The sequence below is a fragment of the Macrobrachium nipponense genome, chromosome 1 (assembly GCF_015104395.2).
Source record: "Macrobrachium nipponense isolate FS-2020 chromosome 1, ASM1510439v2, whole genome shotgun sequence".
Classification (NCBI taxonomy): domain Eukaryota; kingdom Metazoa; phylum Arthropoda; class Malacostraca; order Decapoda; family Palaemonidae; genus Macrobrachium; species Macrobrachium nipponense.
In genome coordinates this window covers 148,979,096-148,998,596 of record NC_087200.1, presented here as the reverse complement: position 1 = coordinate 148,998,596, position 19,501 = coordinate 148,979,096, and the positions used below count along the sequence as shown (strand labels likewise).

Here is a 19,501-nt window from a genome sequence, read left to right as displayed (position 1 = left end):
TATATATGTGTGTGTGTGTAGCTCACCGATATCACTGACTGAACAACTATATTTTTTCTAATAATGATTTGAATAAGATTGTTTTGCTTGATATATCTACTAAGAGACTCAAAGCCAATGGAACGTTGTTTTTCGGCAATAACTTTTCATCAAAGCATTGGATAAAGGTGAAAGTTGGCAAGTGTACATTTTATAACCCTACATAATTTATGCAATTATTATTTACTACCTAAGTTCGATAGTTTTGATATTGTAGAGTAAAATGAAGCCGCCGATGCCAGAACCGAGAATATCACAGAAAAGGATTCTAGAACCATTTGTGACGTAAACATAATAAGACGTCATGAGGCAAAAAGAAGTTGGTCTTTTTCCTAAAAGTAAACGGCTTATAAGCACATCTGTCCATTCACTGGACTACTACTATAAATTAGGACAATGTTAGAAACACTCGGTGCTTTAGTAGCATGGAAACCCAAAAGCTGTCTACGAAAAGCACTATTTCGTGGCCTCTGGAATGCATGGGAGGCTTCAACATATTCGAAAATGGCCGGCAGGATATGGAATTGTCCCCGTGGCCGCAAGACTGTATTTGTGCTACGGCTTGGTATTTTGCATACACGCACGACTCGTGGCAAGAGCGAGAAAACCCGGGAATAGATGATTATTTCTATAGTGAGTAATAGTTACTTGGCGACACTCGTCTCTTGCTGCAGCAAATAGAAGGCTATAGTGTCGATACCTAAGGTTAAACAAACCGGATTGTCTTTTTGTATCCCGCCCTGAAAAGATGTAGATCTAACAAATGAGCTATAGACTGGTTCATTATATAGATGAATTGCATACATTCAATTATTTGTAAAGTAGAAACAATACGAATATCAAGAAAATGGAAGAATTCCCAGCTAACAACTTCGTCCCAACAGCTGCCATGGAAGTTGCGATGAAACCTTTACAAAATAGTAATAATAATAGTAATAAAAATGATTGAGAATGATAATGCAATCAAGGGGACGATGACAAATCCTGCTCGTCATCACTGATATCACTGAAGCGTTCAGTTAATGTCATGGGTAAGTGGGCAAACCACAGTGAAGAGACGTTTTCCCCTTATGCAGACTTCTCTCCACTGGGTGGAGCATAATGACGTCATAGGTTAACGTGAATATTGCGTTCTAAACCCTTACCTGCGATTTTGATAGCTCTGGCATAGGAAATTCACTTTTACTCCAGAACTATTGAACTTAGCTACAGAATAATACTTTCAAAAATTAGGTAGGGTTGTAAAATATGCACTGGCCAACTTTCACCTTTATCCGATGCTTTGGTGAAGTTATTGCCGAAAAACAGCGTCCCTTCCATCGGCTCTGAATCCCTTATTAGTTACAGTATATTGCAAGTAGTACACCTATTATCAGATTGTTACTGTATTATAAAATTTAGAATTGACATCGCACGCCATTTGCATTTGATACTGTTTACATTCTCAAAATCTCGGCTAATTGAGAAGTAACGACATCTTCATTGCTATTAGTTGCTAAAAAAAACAATTAATCTGGAGACTTTATCTTATAAATTAACAAAGTTGGTTTGAAAATGTATGAGCAGGACCTAAGAGTGAGTTCACAAGATCTGGAGATTATTCAGCCTCGGCTCTCATGTGCAACTTTAAATCACTGGTATTCTTCCTAAGATCTCATTGCGTAGATGATGAATAAGTTAAGTATATCTTAGTTTTACCAGACCACTGAGCTGATTAACAGCTCTCCTAGGGCTGGCTCGAGGGATTAGATATTTTTTTTTACATGGCTGGGAACCAATTGGTCACCTAGCAACGGGACCTACAGTTTATTGTGGGATCCGAACCACACTACATCGAGAAATGAATTTCTATCACCAGAAATAAAATCCTCTTATTCCGCGTTGGCCGAGCGGGGATTCGAACTTCGGACCACCGGATTGGCAGCCGAGCGCGAAAACCACTCATCCAGCGAGGAACTGGATGATGAATAAAAATGTATTCTATTTATACTTATATAGAAGCCACCACTGAGCATTGGCAGGATTGAACAACTTGACACCCTTTTTATAAATGCTCAATAGTTACAGTAAATGACATCAGCAGTTAGCCGCTTCTTAATTCGGTTGTTTGTGTCGGTTCTCCTCACTATGACAGTAATCAGATGGAATATCTGTTCATGAAATTTTTAGGTCACTATTTTACTGACATATTTCCACTTCTCAGAGTATGTTTAATGACAGCATAACAAATACTGTTTCAGAACACAAGTACGACCGTGGTCTACTCATGTCTTGTAAGATACTAAATTTACAATAATCATATGACTAAGTTGGATGTAGTGGTCAGTCACTAAAGGAAGTGACTTCAGAAGCACAGACTTGTGATTTCGAGGCAAAGGAAAGTCGAGAGATATTTCGAAGACTTAAATGGTTTGGGTGCTTGATGGGAAATCACATTCGCTTCGTCCGCAGTTCTGTAAACCGTAATTTTTTAGTGGAGGGTGGAGGAGTGTCATTCATAAGTAGGTGCAGTATTTCGTCGATGAAATGGAGAGAGAGAGACTATTGCCCCGGTTAGGTTGTTACAATAGTTGTATTGAGACTAATGATAAATTAATAAAACTGTTTTACTGTATCTAATCATATGGCACGTGGTATTATTATCGTATTACAAAATTTGAACAGAGCAATCATGTGCCATTTGCATTCTGGTTTTGTCAACGTTCTTAAAATAATCACCGGATTGCGTTTTACTGACATCATCACTGTCTTTACAAGGCGAATGGAACCAAAAAAAAGTAAGATGAAAGCTCTGTTTTTAATAAAAACTGCAGGCCAGTAAAAGCTTTAGCATAATTCTCAGATTTGAAAGCAATGTGAATTAACAAAGAAACAGTTCGGCACGCGGTCTAGAGCCAAAAACCCACAAATCGATATTTCCATTTCGCACCGGTGTATCCGGTAGCACTATATACCGCGTTATATTGGTGAGCTGATATAATGACCTTAAAGGACCTGGAGAATTGCGATTTGTAAATCACTGATGTTCAGAAAAAATTTTTTTGAAGGCACCACATTAAGCATTTAAGCCTTTTGAATTTCTCAAGCAGCAATTAAGTTGTCTGGCTTAAAACTTCCCTTTGAAATAGATACAAATAATCACTTTTTGTATGGTTTTACACACATTTCAGAGCATTTGTGTGTGTGTGTGTGTGTGTGTGTTAGAGAGAGAGAGAGATGTGTCTTCACTTGTGGTTTTCCCTTTATGGGTTAGACCTATGACGAGTTTTCTGCACTAACTACCCTTCTTGTGCATCTTGTCACACTACCAATGTGGTAGCCTACATACCCTGACAAGTATCCTTTCTCCATGATCGCGTCTCTTTTCCCTTTCTCATCAAGCACCCAAACCATTTCAGTCTTCGAAATATCTCTCGACTTTCCTTTGCCTCGAAATCACAAGTCTGTGCTTCTGAACACTTCCTTTAATGACTGGCCACTACATCCAACTCAGTCATATGATTATTGCAAATTTATTATCTTACAAGACATGAGTAGAACACAGTCGTACTTGTGTTCTGAAACAGTATTGTTACCCTGTCAACATTAAACATACTCTGAGAAGTGGAAATATGTCAGTAAAATAGTGACCTAAAAAGTTTCATTTACAGATATTCCATCTGATTATTGTCATAGTGAGGAGAACAGTTGGGCAACTAGTACCGTCTATCTCACGTTTTACATTGTTCTCGGAAGACTTAGACACACGGCCTGAAATGGATGAAGATAACTCTTAGCCCAGAATGTAAGCAAATGAATAATACCTGTTAACTGCAATCGCTGCTATGGACAGCAGCTCGGTCTGGATGATGACGTAACGAAGGAAGACGAACACGCTGCATCCTTCCGATGAGAACAGTTTCTGATTGTTGGCATAGAGGGAGAAGAGATGGGCAGCCGACATGGGCAGGATGGTGACGCAGAAGAGACCTTCCACGACTGCAAGGTTCACCACGAACCATGTGGCAGCGTTCCTCAGTCGCGTCGAATATGGTAAAGCCAAGATTGTGAGCAGATTGCCTGAGGAATTGAGTACAGATTAGTTGTACACCGAGATCACTAGTTAGAAACAAAAGGAGAACATATCCTATAGTGTGGCAACCAATATGAACTTCGATATCTGCGTAAAACATTGAACATTTTTGCCTCTAAGCTGTGTTGATCAAATCTCCCAATAAGGAAACATTTATGTAAACGTTATTCAACAAATTAATACTGGTAAATATCGACAGCATTTAATGCAAGATTACTGTTGATGTAAACTTATCAGGTAGATCTATTGTCAGCTTCTCTAACATTCACCAACATTTATTTAAAAGTATACAACGAGTCAAAGTAACTTTAGTGGCATTCATGAGCCTTTGCTGGATAAACCTGACGCTGCTCTCTATCAGTTCTCCGAAGGATGGAAATGATTGCTTGATGATCCTGTTGACCCAATCTTCTTTCTTACACCGCATCCTCCAGGGAAGCACTTGTATTCTGGTACGTCCTCCGGTGACCCAAATCCGTTGGCAAATAAACCGTTCAGTACTTTCCAACCCTAGACAGTGGGATTTCTTCACGAAAAAGAACCGTGGAAATTATGAGCATTTTTTTTGTGCTACTCAACATTTTACTTTCTCTTTTCAGGTCTTATGAAGATCATGTTTGAAAAAAGTGACTTGCTGTTTTTAAAAGAATTTTTCAAGTCAAACGTAGGGTTCATAACCCGAATGTTTTTTACAACTTTCTTACATGCTACTTTTCACTCGAGACTTGTATAAGCCTGTTGTTTGGAAATATGTTTTGCGTCTAGATTTCCCTGGTTTTCGTTTGTGTCTTTATTGAATAGGGCGCAAAACTGTGATGTTTATTGACATTTTACCTTCTCATTCTCTCTCTCTGTATGTCAAGTCATGTAAATGTAGTTATACTTGAAATATTGTAAACTGGAAAGTTTCTTTTGGAGCCTGGAATTGTTCTGCCTTTTTTGGAAGCTGGTGAAAATAGTTCACGAGTATAGTCTGTCATATTCCTTTTGAAGTACAGTAGTACATTTCAAAACAAAATAAAAAAAGACAGTTGTGGTTAAATGCAGATATAAATTTGTTGGCCACCAGCTTCTAGGAAATAGATAAAATCTGAAGGTGAAAGGCATAACAGCAACTGACACTCAACCGGCATAGATAACCTTAAATGCAATCCACAGAGGCAGCAACTTCAGTCTACGCTTTTGAGAGAGAGAGAGAGAGAGAGAGAGAGAGAGAGAGAGAGAGAGAGAGAACCCACCCCAGTCCGCCAATATCTTAGGAGAAAACTAGACCGATGTAACTCCCTGAGCAAACATAAACTAAAGCGCCTGACAGAGTTCTCTGATTTCCTCCTCGGTTACTCCTCAGCCTCAGCAATGAAATATTAAAATATTGATTATAATGCGCGCACGGTTTTACGGACCAAGCCAAAGCTCTTTTCCAGCTATAAGCTTTCAATATATTAAAATGCATCCTTTTAAAAATAATTAACGGAGGTGATGGAATATTTACAGTAATGCGCGTAATTTTTTTTTAAATCGCTAACATGAGTGGTTTCACATACCTGCACAGAAAGCTCAAAATTACAAATAAACTTTAATAAAGAAGAGTACTACAAACTAAGCTCTATACACTCTCAACAGATGCCTGGGAATATGGTATTGCAATGTGGAGAAATTCAGCCTCTTGATCTAATGAGAATGAAAATCCAAATTCTGCCAGTAAAGGGTTTCTGATCGTAAGGAACAGAGTATGATGCTGGCTTTCCAAGGCCAGCAAAATTCCGAAGTTGACAGGTTTTAGTGCCGGGAATGAGACCCGAGTTCCTCGACAATGACGCCAAGGAGGACGTCAAGTATCACTTATGATTCCGCAATTTTGTCAAAAATATAAGTTGAGCTGTTCTCCTAACACTCGACCAGAGTATAGTTCCAATAAAAAAAATTGCTAACAACACTATGCAACCAGAAAAAAATAGTAGTCATAACTACATTTAAACCTATAAACTTAATATGTCCTGACGAGCACATGCTACTGGTGTCGTTGAACTTGAATGTCAAAATTGCAGTTTGTCTAATGAGCAAAAATAAATATCGTTTGTGTCATATCATAAAAGTAAAGGGCAACAGAGACCTTCCTACCCGTAAGAACAGTAAGGTTTTGGAGACGTTTATGAGCAAAATGTGTGTGTGCATTAGCTTATCTCTAATTTCTTAAGCCTATAGTAGTAATTAACGAAGGTGACTGAATATTTACAGTAACAACAGCAATAATAATAATGCCTAAAACCATTCCTTTCGACGCTGTCGAATGGCAATAGCTGTCATGAAGAAGTATTACTGTTAATATGATTTCCTTCCAGTATCTTGGTTAACAAAAAGCGAGTGAAGGATGAAAACCATTAAAAGCAAAGTAAATACTTGAGCCTCCGCACACATACTCATACCCACAATTTACAAGCGTCAGCACAGACGATTGAAGATTGTCTGGAGGACTGCATTGGTTCATTCATCCGTAGGAGGTCTGGCAGTGACGTCACGCTGATGAGACGCTAATATGCAAGTTACCAGAGAGGTGGGGTTTTGTGAGGGGGGTGGGGGGGGGGGGATTGAAAGAGCCATCGTAGGTTTTGCTTAACGGTTTTTGCAACGTCCCTTCAGCCCGTAACTGTATCCACTTTTTAGCCTTTTACTTTATATCGATTTCCACTCCCTTTCTTCATATCACAAGAATGTGGGGGGGGGGGGGGGGGGGGGGGGGGGGGGGGTGGGGGGGGTGGGGGGGGAGGGGGGGGGGGGGGGTTCCTGTTTTGCCTTTAGATTCTTGTATTTCATTCCCTTTATTTTCTACATCTCTTTATCTTGTCCTACTTCTCCGACTCCTTCTTTTCATTGTCTTAGGCACTGAATGTGGCCGCGTGCTTGGTTTTAGAGCCTGAACCTCGTGTTTTGTATATTTTATGTGACCGAAGCTAACGGAAGAACAAGGTTCTTCTCCCTTATTTGCAAGGCAAAGGGTCTGGCTCATGTCGAAAATGATGGCATCAAAGTGTCCCTTTTCGAAATGCCGTCTCCCGGGAAAATTGTCCGAAAGTGAGAGCTTACCGATGAATCCCAGAACGGCGATGATGATGGCACACACCGAGGTGAACACCAACACCCATCCAGGAGCTTCTTCCGTGGAATCCATCTCGTTCGTTGCAGATGTTCCCTTCACAAATCACTGGAGAAGCTCACAGCAGCCTTTATCCAACCTGAAAATATAACGAAAGCAGTGGGATGTTACGACAATTATTCGGGGGGAAAAAAAGGAAATATCCGGTTTTCTCCTATGAGTGGCAGCGCCGTCATGACACCTCACGCGGTGCACTGTGAGCATTACTTAAAAGGTTCTTGTAACGTCCCTTCGTCCCCTAGCTGCAAGTCTTTTCATTCCTTTTACTGTACCTCCATTCATATTCTCTTTCTTCCTTCTTGCTATCCACCCTCTCCTAACAATTGTTTCGTAGTGTAACTACGAAGCTTTCGTCCTATTACACCTTTCACACCTTTCTGCTTTCAATTTCCCTTTCGAAGGTGAATAAACTCATAGAACCCAGCGCTTGGCTTTTGGCCTAAATTCTATATATATCCCATCCCCAGTGTCGGGTTTCAGATATAAATGACAGGACATGATTAGCTGACGTTCCTGAAAATCTAGATCTTTGCATGATCTTGTTTTCAGGAGTTCATTGTCCTCCTTTACGCTTATTTGTTGTATGTAGAGAGGGATCACATAATTCATTGAAATTATTTTTCGGAGAATCAAAGCGTTCGTGTTATATAAGCAATGAATGTGTTGTCACTAATCACTAATCACGACGCGTGTGGGTGCCAACGACATTTAATCGTAGCGTAGCGTCTGGCTAAAGACAAACCAGCAGAACAGTAACAAAGTCGCTCTTCCATCAAGATCGTTATCATTCAGGAAAGTGGAAGAGACGTCGGTCAAAGGAGACGAAAACGAGTGTTGTTAAAAGTTAAGTATATCTTAGCTTTACCAGATCACTGAGCTGATGAATGAACAGCTCTCCTAGGGCTGGCCCGAAGGATTACATATTTTTACGCGGCTAGGAACCAATTGGTCACCTAGCAACGGGACCTACAGCTTATTGTGGGATCCGAACCACATTATTTCGAGAAATGAATTTCTATCACCAGAAATAAATTCCTCTGATTCCGCGTTGGCAGAGCCGGGAATCGAACTTCGGACCACCACTCGTCAACGAAGAACGAGGTAAGTGTTGTGGTACAATAGGTTTTCATTTCGTCGCAGTGAACATGACTTCCGACGTCCACGGACATTGAAGCTAGCCAGTAGGTGCAGTCAAATCAAGGTATAATTTTGCTAGATAACAAATTGAAATGAACGTTAAAAACAAAAGGTGGAAAAAGAAAGAGAATTTACAAAAACTATTTCACCCAACTAAGAAAAACGAGATGAAAAATAGGAGCTGCATTAAATGATGATAAACAAAGTGAAACACACATAGGTCAGTCATCTTGCAAAAAATAAAACATGTTAAGGTAAATACAAATATCCTGAAAATTACTTGAATATACTTAACAGGGTACACACACACTCTCTCTCTCTTTATAGTTCCTCGTTGGGCGAGTGGTTTTCGCGCTCGGCTACCAATCCGGTGGTCCGGAGTTCGATTCTCGGCTCGACCAACGTGGAACCAGAGGATTTTATTTCTGGTGATAGAAATTCGTTTCTCAATATAATGTGGTTCGGAACCCAGAATAAGCTGTTGGTCCCGTTGCTAGGTGACCAATTGCTTCGGGCCAGCCCTAGGAGAGCTGTTAATCAGCTCAGTGGTCTGGTTAAACTAAGATTTAACGCATCTGCTACTTAAATCGTAACAAAACTCTTCAAATGGGAGACAAAATTCGAAGAACACACAGGAAGGAAGAGAGCAAACATTTCTTTAGTTATACCGATCATAATAATGAATAACACGGAAAGCTGTGAGAAAAGACATCTGAAGTTAAACACGATCTGTTCAATATGAAATGAAGAAAAATAAAAGGGCCAACTGACACAGAACTTGATTAACTGATTGATTACTCTGTCTGGCGTCATAAGCATGCCCAGACAAATTGAATTTGCAATCTCCCGACCTATGAAGTCTCTCTCTCTCTCTCTCTCTCTCTCATCTCTTATATATCTATATATATATATATATATATATATATATATATATATATGTGTGTGTGTGTGTGTTTCTGCATGCGTAAATGTATGTATGTATAAGGATTTTAAAGTCTCTCTCTCTCTCCTGACACCAGAACTCCGCGGTGATCCTCTGATCCGACCTTCCAATTACACCCGAGCTTACCGTCATGAGACGGGAAAAAACCCCGATTGGGCGAACACACCTTCAAGAAGTCACTCGACTCCAAAGTCAGGCCAGCTAAAGATTATGTCCGAAAGATGGGAATTTCCGTCGGAGGCTGAAGCGAATTCTTCAGATCTCTTTCCTTCATTCTTCTCAAGAAATGGGCACTATGTCTATGTCATCATTTTATGGATAAAATTGAAATTTCTTTCCCGCATTCGTTCAATATTATAATATATATATATATATATATATATATATATATATATATATATATATATGTGTGTGTGTGTGTGTGTGTGTGTGCAAGCACTACTTACTTAAATAAGTAATGTTCCCTAATATCCTGCAGCCTCAGAGAAATTACAAGACAACGGGTACGCTGTGTCAACGACGAACTTCATGTGAAACAAAAAACCGTAATTAGTGGCTTCATATACCTGCACAGAAAGCTCATAAGCAGAGCAGTATCCTATATATAGTGTACCCACCACCATTATCTTACATGCAGTCTTTCTTGTCTAACATTATATGCTCTGTTTACCAGCTTATCTGCTTCCATTCTCTTCACATGGCCAGATCATCTCAAAACTCTCAATCCCACTGCTGCATTATATATATATATATATATATATATATATATATATATATATATATATATATATATATATATATATATATTCCACAAACACATAGTGTCTCTTAAGTCACATATGCCTCACAAGCAGTCATCTCAGCAGCTTCAATGCTTTTTTTCCTTTGCGTTTAACTTCCATGCGCACTTTCAACAATGTCAGACTCCTCGTGTGTGATCAACCATAACATATGTTCACAAAGCAGTCATTTGTGTTGTTGACAGTAACACCTAGTAAATAATTGATCTGCTTTGCTATTGTTACCCCTTCAGTGTACTGTTTACCCCCTGTCATGTGTGTTTTACCAGTTATTGAATATGAATATTCTGTATTGCCTCCAGGCCATATTCACTGGCTGGTTTTATAAGAATTTTTATAGTCTTCATGATTTCTTCCAAAGAATGATCAGTCTTGATTATTGAGAGTGTCCTTTGTTATTTCCATATATTGTTGCAACTGTAACCTCTACGTGCAAATCCTTCCTCATATTTTGCATTTATCTTTTTACTTTCAGGTTCTGAGGTGCCTATACCCAGGGACACCATACAAGATAAGTAGAAGTGGTTTTTAGAGTGGTAGTAACATTTATCATTATATTATCTTTCATAAGTGTTTTGAATTTGGTAATGACAGGATTTAGTAATAATATCAATGAAGGATAGGATAAGTGTAGCAGAGCTGGTGGTAAGTGTAGTTGGAATAGCAGTCATATAATGAACCAAAATTGACGCAGTACAAGTTGTTAGTAACTACACCACCTAACATGTTTCCTTACATATTTTGCAACAAAATTATTGTCTTTGAAAATCCAGAAATTAATGATCACCACTTTTTAGCAAATATTCTAATGAACTCAAGTGACTGAATCGACTTTCCCTATAAAGCGTTGCCAGTATGCCGTGCTACGTGAAGACAGCCTCCGTACACACTTCACTTCTGCTTACTGTTCCTTGCAACATTGCACGGCTCTTTATTATCAACACTGATGTTCATTCTACCATGGATGCAAACAAAGTAATCAAAAGCATTTTGAATTAAGTAGGCGCTCTTAAAATCCAGAGAATCGGTTCTGAAGACCAGTAAAGTTACTTGAGAACATATGATCATTAGTCATTTCTTTCACTAATTCATTCATTCATTTACCATAATATCATTTATATATCCTTCATTAAGGCGCTGAATGGCCTTCTTGGCCGCAGTGCCTGGGCTTTTGCCCTAAATATCCATCCATCCATCCATCCATATGCCATGCCGTGGATTGTCCATTTGACAACAACAGTGCGGCCCTTTCAAGGGATGACGACATTGCCATGGCTTTTGAGGTGAACATTTTGCCCGAAAAAACAATGCTTCGATTCATTGAAAACATTGCATTGCATATTAAATTACAAATGAACATACAAGTGAAGAAGAAATATACTGTGAATTACGGATGAACCGATAAGCAAATAGGCCGATTACCGATTCATCGGCCTTACCTTATTGGTTGATGCCGTGTGATACCGATGAATGGGCCTTCCCTTATCGGCCAATGCTGATTCATCGGCATATTATCCATGAATGGGGCTTGCCGTATCGACCGATTAACCAGCCTTTCCCCGTCGGCCGCTGCCAACGACGCCGCCTATGAATTGTGCAGCGGTTCACAGTAACCAGGTATTCAAGTTTGATAGGCCGTGACGGCCATAAGAGGCTGTCAGTTGACACAAACAGCCACTCGGGCGCTGTTCCGTGTTTCTTTAGTGTCGGTGATTCGTTGTTTCAAGTTATTCCGACTGACTAAGCTTCAAAATATCTATTCACATGCTGATTTCATGTTTCAGAAATCATGCTATAATTTCCCAAAATTTGATCTCTAAATTTTGTTTATTGATTAAGTGGGGTAAGTGAATCTTCATTCTTATAAATAGAAACATTTTGAATCTCTTTAAATAAACCTGTCATCTGACTCCCCTTATAAATTCAAACGTATTCCATTTGAGATCTGAATATGTGCTATTTATTACCCTGTGGGCTTCAGAAGGTGAAGAGGTTTCTCTTCAACTCTGGCATCCGTTTTCCTATGGGGAGGTTTTCCCTCCCTGGGGACACTACCAGATTTCCGGTTGCGGAGATCAAGGCAACTGTCAGTGGCCTGGGAATAAGCCTAAATACCTTGACACGCACGGGTAGGCCTAATGTGTCTTGGAAAATATTTCATGTATTTTTGCATGATGAATACAATATATGACGTGAACTTTTCTGTCAGCCACGATTTTCTGGTTCCAGCATTCATACCCATTAAAGATAATATCAAATCGAGAATGGCCTATTATGAAAACTGATTAATCTGTGTAACCGTACTATCAGTTTTACCATCATGAATTACAGACGGAAATATATTTGAATCCCGAAAACTACTTTGATTGCAATTTCGAAGCCAAAGGAAAATGCCTTTATGATGAAGGATAAAGAAAGTGCCTTTGCCTTCGTTCAGTCATAACGTCACAAAATTTCCGACCTGAGAAGCAACTCGGTTGCGCCACTTGAAGGAAAGGCTTCCCTAAAGCACTGACTGACTGACTGGGTAATGGTATGACAGCAGTCCTTTGATACAGCCACACGCCACCGCACAATCACGCGCCCCATATATATATATATATATATATATATATATATATATATATATTATATTATATTAGTATATTTTTCACTGTACATAAAAATATACAAATGCGCCAAATAACACTGCCCATCTCGTCAAGTCAGGCACGTTTTAACAGCAGTTAGTATTGTTTTATTTTCAATGTTATTCTCAATAATAGTAGCAGTGGCATCCTTTATCGAATTTCGATCTCGTTCGGGCAACTGATGACAACACGTGCGACCCTCTGTGTGAGGTGTTACAGAAACGGGAATGATTTAGGTTAAAGACGTCCTTTATTGCCGCTATTTCTCAACCTTCGTCTTTTGATAATGCAAGCAACCTTTAAGAAAGCGTGAATATGTTATGTCACAAACCGCAGTGTCCAAGGGGCTTTAGAATCAAAATAATAAACAAATGAAGCCATCACTTGAGTTGCTCGATAGATGATACTGTAAGATTATTTCGTTTCCAAAACGCAGACACGTTGCATGCAGGCCATGGAACGTCCGAATTGTCTTTCTGTGAGGCATTTATAACATTCACAATACCCTTTCAAATGATAACATTCACAATACCCTTTCAAATGATAACATTCACAATACCCTTTCAAATGATAACATTCACAATACCCTTTCAAAGCGTCACATCAGTCCACACGGTTAGATCTTAGTCATATTTATGAACACAATGTAAGAATCACAACTGACAAGCGCACCGCCTTACTTTAAATGTCACAGACCACTGAACTGAACTGTTAGTTCTTCAGATGGATTGATGTGGTCCGTCAGTCAGCTTTACGTCAAGGAATATTTTCTGTCATATCTGTAGTTTTATCATATAACAAAACACTCAAGTCTATAAGAAATGATTTCGGGATGCCATTTTCAAAATGCAAACGGTCATTTCTCTGAATGAAGGATTCCCGTGCAAACTAAACTACCAGTTATTTTTATCAATGAAAGCATAGATAAAAATGTCAACTTAGCATTCATGTTTCGAACAAAACACAAAATAACGAGAAGCACTCACTAGTCTTATGGAACCATAGAGACAGCGTGACTTCACACGACCCCCGAGCAACTTTGACAACTACTGGACATACTGGTCACTCACGACTCGCACTTTCGTTAATAAACAGGATGTCACTATATCCTCTCATAATGAATTTCCAAGTTTCTGCTCGGTTTGGTGCCAAAATCTCTAATCTCTCTCTCTCTCTCTCTCTCTCTCTCTCTCTCTCTCTCTCTCTGCTCGGTATTGTATTATACCCAGAGCGTTTTTTCTTTACACATAAACAAAAGTTATAAATTATGCAAAATATATATATTTTTTTTTGGAGGGGGAGTTGAGGGGTTCCTGAGGCTGTTTCATAAAAGCTATTTCTTGAATATGTTCTGTTTCCTCTTTATTACGCTCCATTTTGATAAAACGGATGTTTCTAACGTTTGCCAGTTAGAAATATTTTTCATTTGGTACTTTTTTTTCCTTTCTCTCTTTCAGTTACCGTTTCCGTTTACGCCTACCGTGCATCCATTTGTAGGCTTAGCTTTGAATTGATGTGCATAGTGCATAGTCTTGGCTCGAGAAAGGATTAAAATAAAGTTAACACCATAATTATGCATTGCAAGCGAAATGTAAGGCTGTAGCACTGAATTATCCTCTGCTCGGATATGATGTACTTTCTGGCGGTGAGGCTGTTACTGTCTCGTCAGGAAGAGAAGAGACGTCTACAGAGCTTTGGAGGACAGAAGAAGTATGTTAGTTCCAATTGACAATACTTGAGATCCAACAGCCAGTCCCATCACAAGCTCTACCAAGACAAGGATCCTAACAGTGACATTCAAAGGGCGCAAGGGGACAAAGCTGTTGAACATTCAAAGAAAAAAAAAAATCATTATGATTTTATAAAGCATTCTTTTGACTTCTTTATCGTGAATGAAACCTCTGTCGAGAAAACGTCCACACCATTAGCACCCTAACAAACGAACACATAAAACGCATCAACAATGCCTCGAACCCTTTCTACCCACACTGCCTGTGAACTTCTAGCTTACAGGTACTCGAACGCTTTCTTGATATTAAGGTCGTTCCTTTCCAGCTTCTCTTTCCAGCCCTTTGACACCTTTCTCCCCTCCCCGTCTGTACACTTCTCCATTATATTCTTTTTCATTAACCAATTATCTTTCATCTTTCCGCAAGAACAGAGCATCACAAAAACATTCTGATATACCCTTCCATCTTGTTTGTTTGTTTTTTGTTTGTATGGTGCTTTTACGTTGCATGGAACCAGTGATTATTCAGCAACGGGATCAACGGCTTTACGTGACTTCCGAACCACGTCGAGAGTGAACTTCTGTCACCAGAAATACACATCTCTCACTCCTCAGTGGAATGGCCGATAATCTAACCCGCGACCACCGAGGTGGGACACTAATACCATACCAACCACGCCGCTGAGGCGCTGTACCCTTCCATCTGCTCAGGGCGCAACTGCACTAACTTGTTTACCCTTACCTCTGTATTTGCAAGCTCGGTAACAAAAAATGTATTCCTGTTGATCCGAGCAAGGTTTTACGCACCTGATAGTTATTTGACAATGTTGGTTCTAACACAGGTAGAAGGGCCATCAAAAGATGAGTTTAAATATGAGCTTGTTGCCAGGCAACATTCCTCGTTGCCCCAGTTGTAGTCCAGTTACAATAATTGAAGATGAGCGGTGAGTTGCCCGGAAAACTTGCAGTAGCGTGTGATAAGTCTGAGTGAATCATGGGTGATCGTCTAAATCATATACTTTGTCATCTGTTGTTGCTGGAATAATGGGTATCGTTTGGTTGACGTGAAATGTTTCAGGTTGTTCCGCCACAGTCATCAGATTGTCTGTCACAGTCATAGATTGCCGGAAAAATAAATGATTTCCTTCAAGAAAACCTGTGATGGATCGTAATAAATCACAAAATGTGTTGTGGGTGGCGCGAGACGAACTCGGGACAAGACCCTCAGACAAGACAACCTACGGCATCCTGACGGCCATCGACATCCGACGGCTCCTCGAACTATGCGGGTCAACTCTGACAGGACATGACAGTTGCACTGCTCTCGCGCACGTGTCCTACTTTCAATGTATATATGTCTGACTGTTACAGTATTTCTAGGTGGACTCGCTCCCTGATTTCTGAAACAACCCGCAGCAGCCAATCTTGCGGTTTGGAAATATTTGCCTCCCGTAATATTGGCAGCAAAAGAAATCCCCAAAAATAGACGGACATTAGAATGTTCATAAACGAGACAATCGAACAGTATATACAAGTAGAAAATGTAATAAATCTGTTGTATTATTGAGAGAGATTTCACCATCGGGTCTCTTCGTCGGTCATATACTATCAACAAGGTAGCAAGTTTTCCAGCCAGACTTTATGGAGCAAACGTATTCATGACTATGATTATTGGGATGAATACTGGAGGTTTCTTTTCAGAAGTGAGCTTGTTATACGGAGGAGACGTTCATAAGCAGAAGCCAAATGATATCATTCATCCAAAAATTGCTACGCTGCTGGAGAGGCCTTCTATGATGCGCCCGATGGTGGAATTTGGCAACAGGAGTCGCTCTCATGATGTGGCTATTCATAAAAGGGAGTGAGGTAGTAAAAATAATATAAATGGCCGCGTTTAACGCGATTATCAATAACTGCGTGTACATCACACAAACACTTGGGAACATGTTGTGGTGCTTCCATTAACAAAATCAATCACCAGGCAGCAGCTGCATTAAAATTTTCCTACGTGTTATAATTTGGGCCGCCCTCTCCTTCGGTTGCATTGTGAAGAGGCCGCAAAGGAAACGGCCAGACTCGCATTGGGCCATTTGTACTAACTCGCTTTTACGGACAGTGAAACTTGATCATAAACTATACCATTCCTTTATTAAGGATTAAGATGAGCCTTGAGTAAACTATCTCTTGTTTAGAACAAAACTTGGGCTTTGTCATTCACTTCTCTGAAACGAAGCCGTTGGCGGTACTGAGAACACTGATCTTAATGAGGACTTTTAAAGGTACTACCTATAGTGCGGATTTGGGAAAGGAGAGCGGACACCATACATACAAACACACCACAGTATATCGCAGTCATATCATGACCTCCAGAACGATAAGAGAACAAAGCTCGCCTTTCCAAATTTCTGCGGATTCGTCATTCATTACTATGACGTCAGTAGAGCGCCTCTTGCCTATGGTTGTGTGACTAAGTGACATCCTGTTGTTTTGTGTATGACAGACTTCCTTTAAAGAGGATTATTCTCCTGTCTCTCACTCGAGAAGTTCGCATTTTGTGGCTTTGTACGGTAAGTCGTCTTCCTTCAACCTCAATTGCCAAATAGAGTAATTTTCTTTCGAACAACTTTCTATTCGAATAGCTGTTTTTCGAGTCATTGTTTTAGAATAATTTTCATGAGACGGACAATTCCTATCAAGAAAGTGGCCTCATGCCTCTTTGCAGCTGTGTACAGCAAGTCTCGCTCTCAATACACTGGTCAAACCACAACGACGTTGTAATCAACATACTGTTGTTGGGTCAAGTCAACCTTGCGTCAACACTGCGTCAACACCGCGTGCTTGCTCACTGTCCGTTAATTTATGAGAATAACTCACGGGGCGTTATGGTGAACTAGACGCAGAGTAAACCGACGTCACGTGGTTAACCCAATATCGTCTTGATTTAGGGTCGCAAGGGTCAATTTTTGCCTTACACCACACTTCGGCCATCAAGGTTCGCCAATATCCGGCCACAAACTGGGTACACGCGATTGACAAAGAACATATTGACTTTCTAGGTAATTAATGAAATTTGATAATAGCAATCTTGAGGATTGTTCATACACACGTGTGCACAAACACACACACACATACTATATATATATATATATATATATATATATATATATATATATATATATATATATATATATAGTGTGTGTGTGTAAAAGAATAGACAGTGCAAAATAAAACTACAAACAAAAAAGGAAAAGAACATCTAAACTAAAACCTGCAAATACAAAGTAGTAAAGTGGCTGTTGACCTGTTGTGTCTACCTTCTGAAAATGAGTCATATCATTGCTCATTGTGTACTGGACAAGTTGGCGTTCAGCATCAGTTTTACCTCCGTTATAAACAACGTTTCCAAAATTAGGAGAGCCAGTCTGTTTGAGCTCAAAGCTTGCAAAATAAAATGTTCTAACAGGCCTTGACAACATTATTCATTGTCAAGTTACACACACGCACACTCATTTTCAGAAGGTAGACACAACAGGTCAACAGCCACTTTACTACTTTGTATTTGCAGGTTTTAATTTAGATGTTCCTTTTTCCTTTTTTGTTTGTAGTTTTATTTTGCACTGTCTATTCTTTTCACACACACACACACACACACACACTATATATATATATATATATATATATATATATATATATATATATTATATATATATATATATATAGTGTGTGTGTGTGTGTTTGTGCACACGTGTGTATGAACAATCCTCAAGATTGTAGTTTTATTTTGCACTGTATTCTTTTCAAGTTTATTAGCTTTTCAAATCTTATGTAGATATGTATTCTCAATTTTGTATCTTTTTGTTTGTTTCTTTTACCCATTTCGTTAAGTTTTAGTAAAACAATTAATTTCAGTAACAGGTATTTTCAACGATTTTTATTCTTTTGTCGACATTTTGATCCTATTCATGAGGTCATAGACCTCGAAAGCTGGCAAAGTAAAATGTTCTCCTGGCATTGGCAATAGTATTCATTATCAAGCTAAGATTTCCAAGTAGCCGCCTTAATACTTAGGCTAACTATATATATATATTATATATACAATTTAATATATTATTATAATATATATTATATATATATATATATAACACATACATAACATACATATATATATGATATATATATATACACATAATACAGACATATATATATATATATATATATATATATATATAGTTATATACGTATATATATATTATATATTATAGTATATGTATATATATGTATGTATGTATGTGTGTGTGTGTGTATGTATTTATGTTTGTATATATAATTATAGATTCCCATTACATTGCATTTATTCCCATCGCCCGTCCATCTGTTGCCCGGAGCACAAAGTTAGGTACCCGATAGTTGGTTAAATGGAGATAGGCATGGAGCCAGTACCCAAGATGGAATAAGATAAGGTGAGTTACCTAGAGGTCCCGTTTTTAACGCTCATGCGCATGACGTCACCTGGAGACTTGGAGAGTTCAGCCAGACGACACATAGGCGGGAAATATCCCGCGTTTTTTTCACAGATGTTTATGTTTTCAATTGCGAGGACAGATTCATCATAGTAATATGTACCATATGTGGGTGCTCCAATTCTTATAAGCCCGATAGAACCGATGGAAGTGAAAAAATTACATTTTACCGTTTCCCAAAAGAAGCAGAACTATGTAAGAAGTGGGTGGATATATGCAAAAGATGTGATGGTATTAATGCCAAAACTGCACGAATTTGTTCCTCACATTTCCAACCGAATGATTTTGCCAGAAATCTTAGGCACGAATTGCTCAGTTACTGCCCTAAGACCGCCCGCCTGAAATCTAAAAGAAGATGCCATACCGACACAAAATCTTTACAATAATGTTACTGTTATTTCAGGTAAGCCTGTCACTAATATCTCGTCACTTTAGCTTGGTTTACTAGGCATATGTATGTTTCATGTAGCATTTTGG

At 39.1% G+C, this 19,501-nt stretch overlaps 1 protein-coding gene across 1 annotated transcript in view; it reads right to left on the bottom strand.

The window, feature by feature from the left end:
- LOC135219750 (G-protein coupled receptor moody-like) overlaps positions 1 to 19,501 on the bottom strand; it is a 105,712-nt gene that overhangs the window by 25,459 nt on the left and 60,752 nt on the right. The window contains exons 2-3 of the mRNA XM_064256786.1: positions 7,196 to 7,344; positions 3,843 to 4,098 (exon numbers count right to left, since the gene is read on the bottom strand). Of these exons, the coding sequence (XP_064112856.1) occupies positions 3,843 to 4,098; positions 7,196 to 7,280 (341 nt within the window). The 5' untranslated portion in view covers positions 7,281 to 7,344. The remainder of the gene's footprint in view (positions 1 to 3,842; positions 4,099 to 7,195; positions 7,345 to 19,501) is intronic.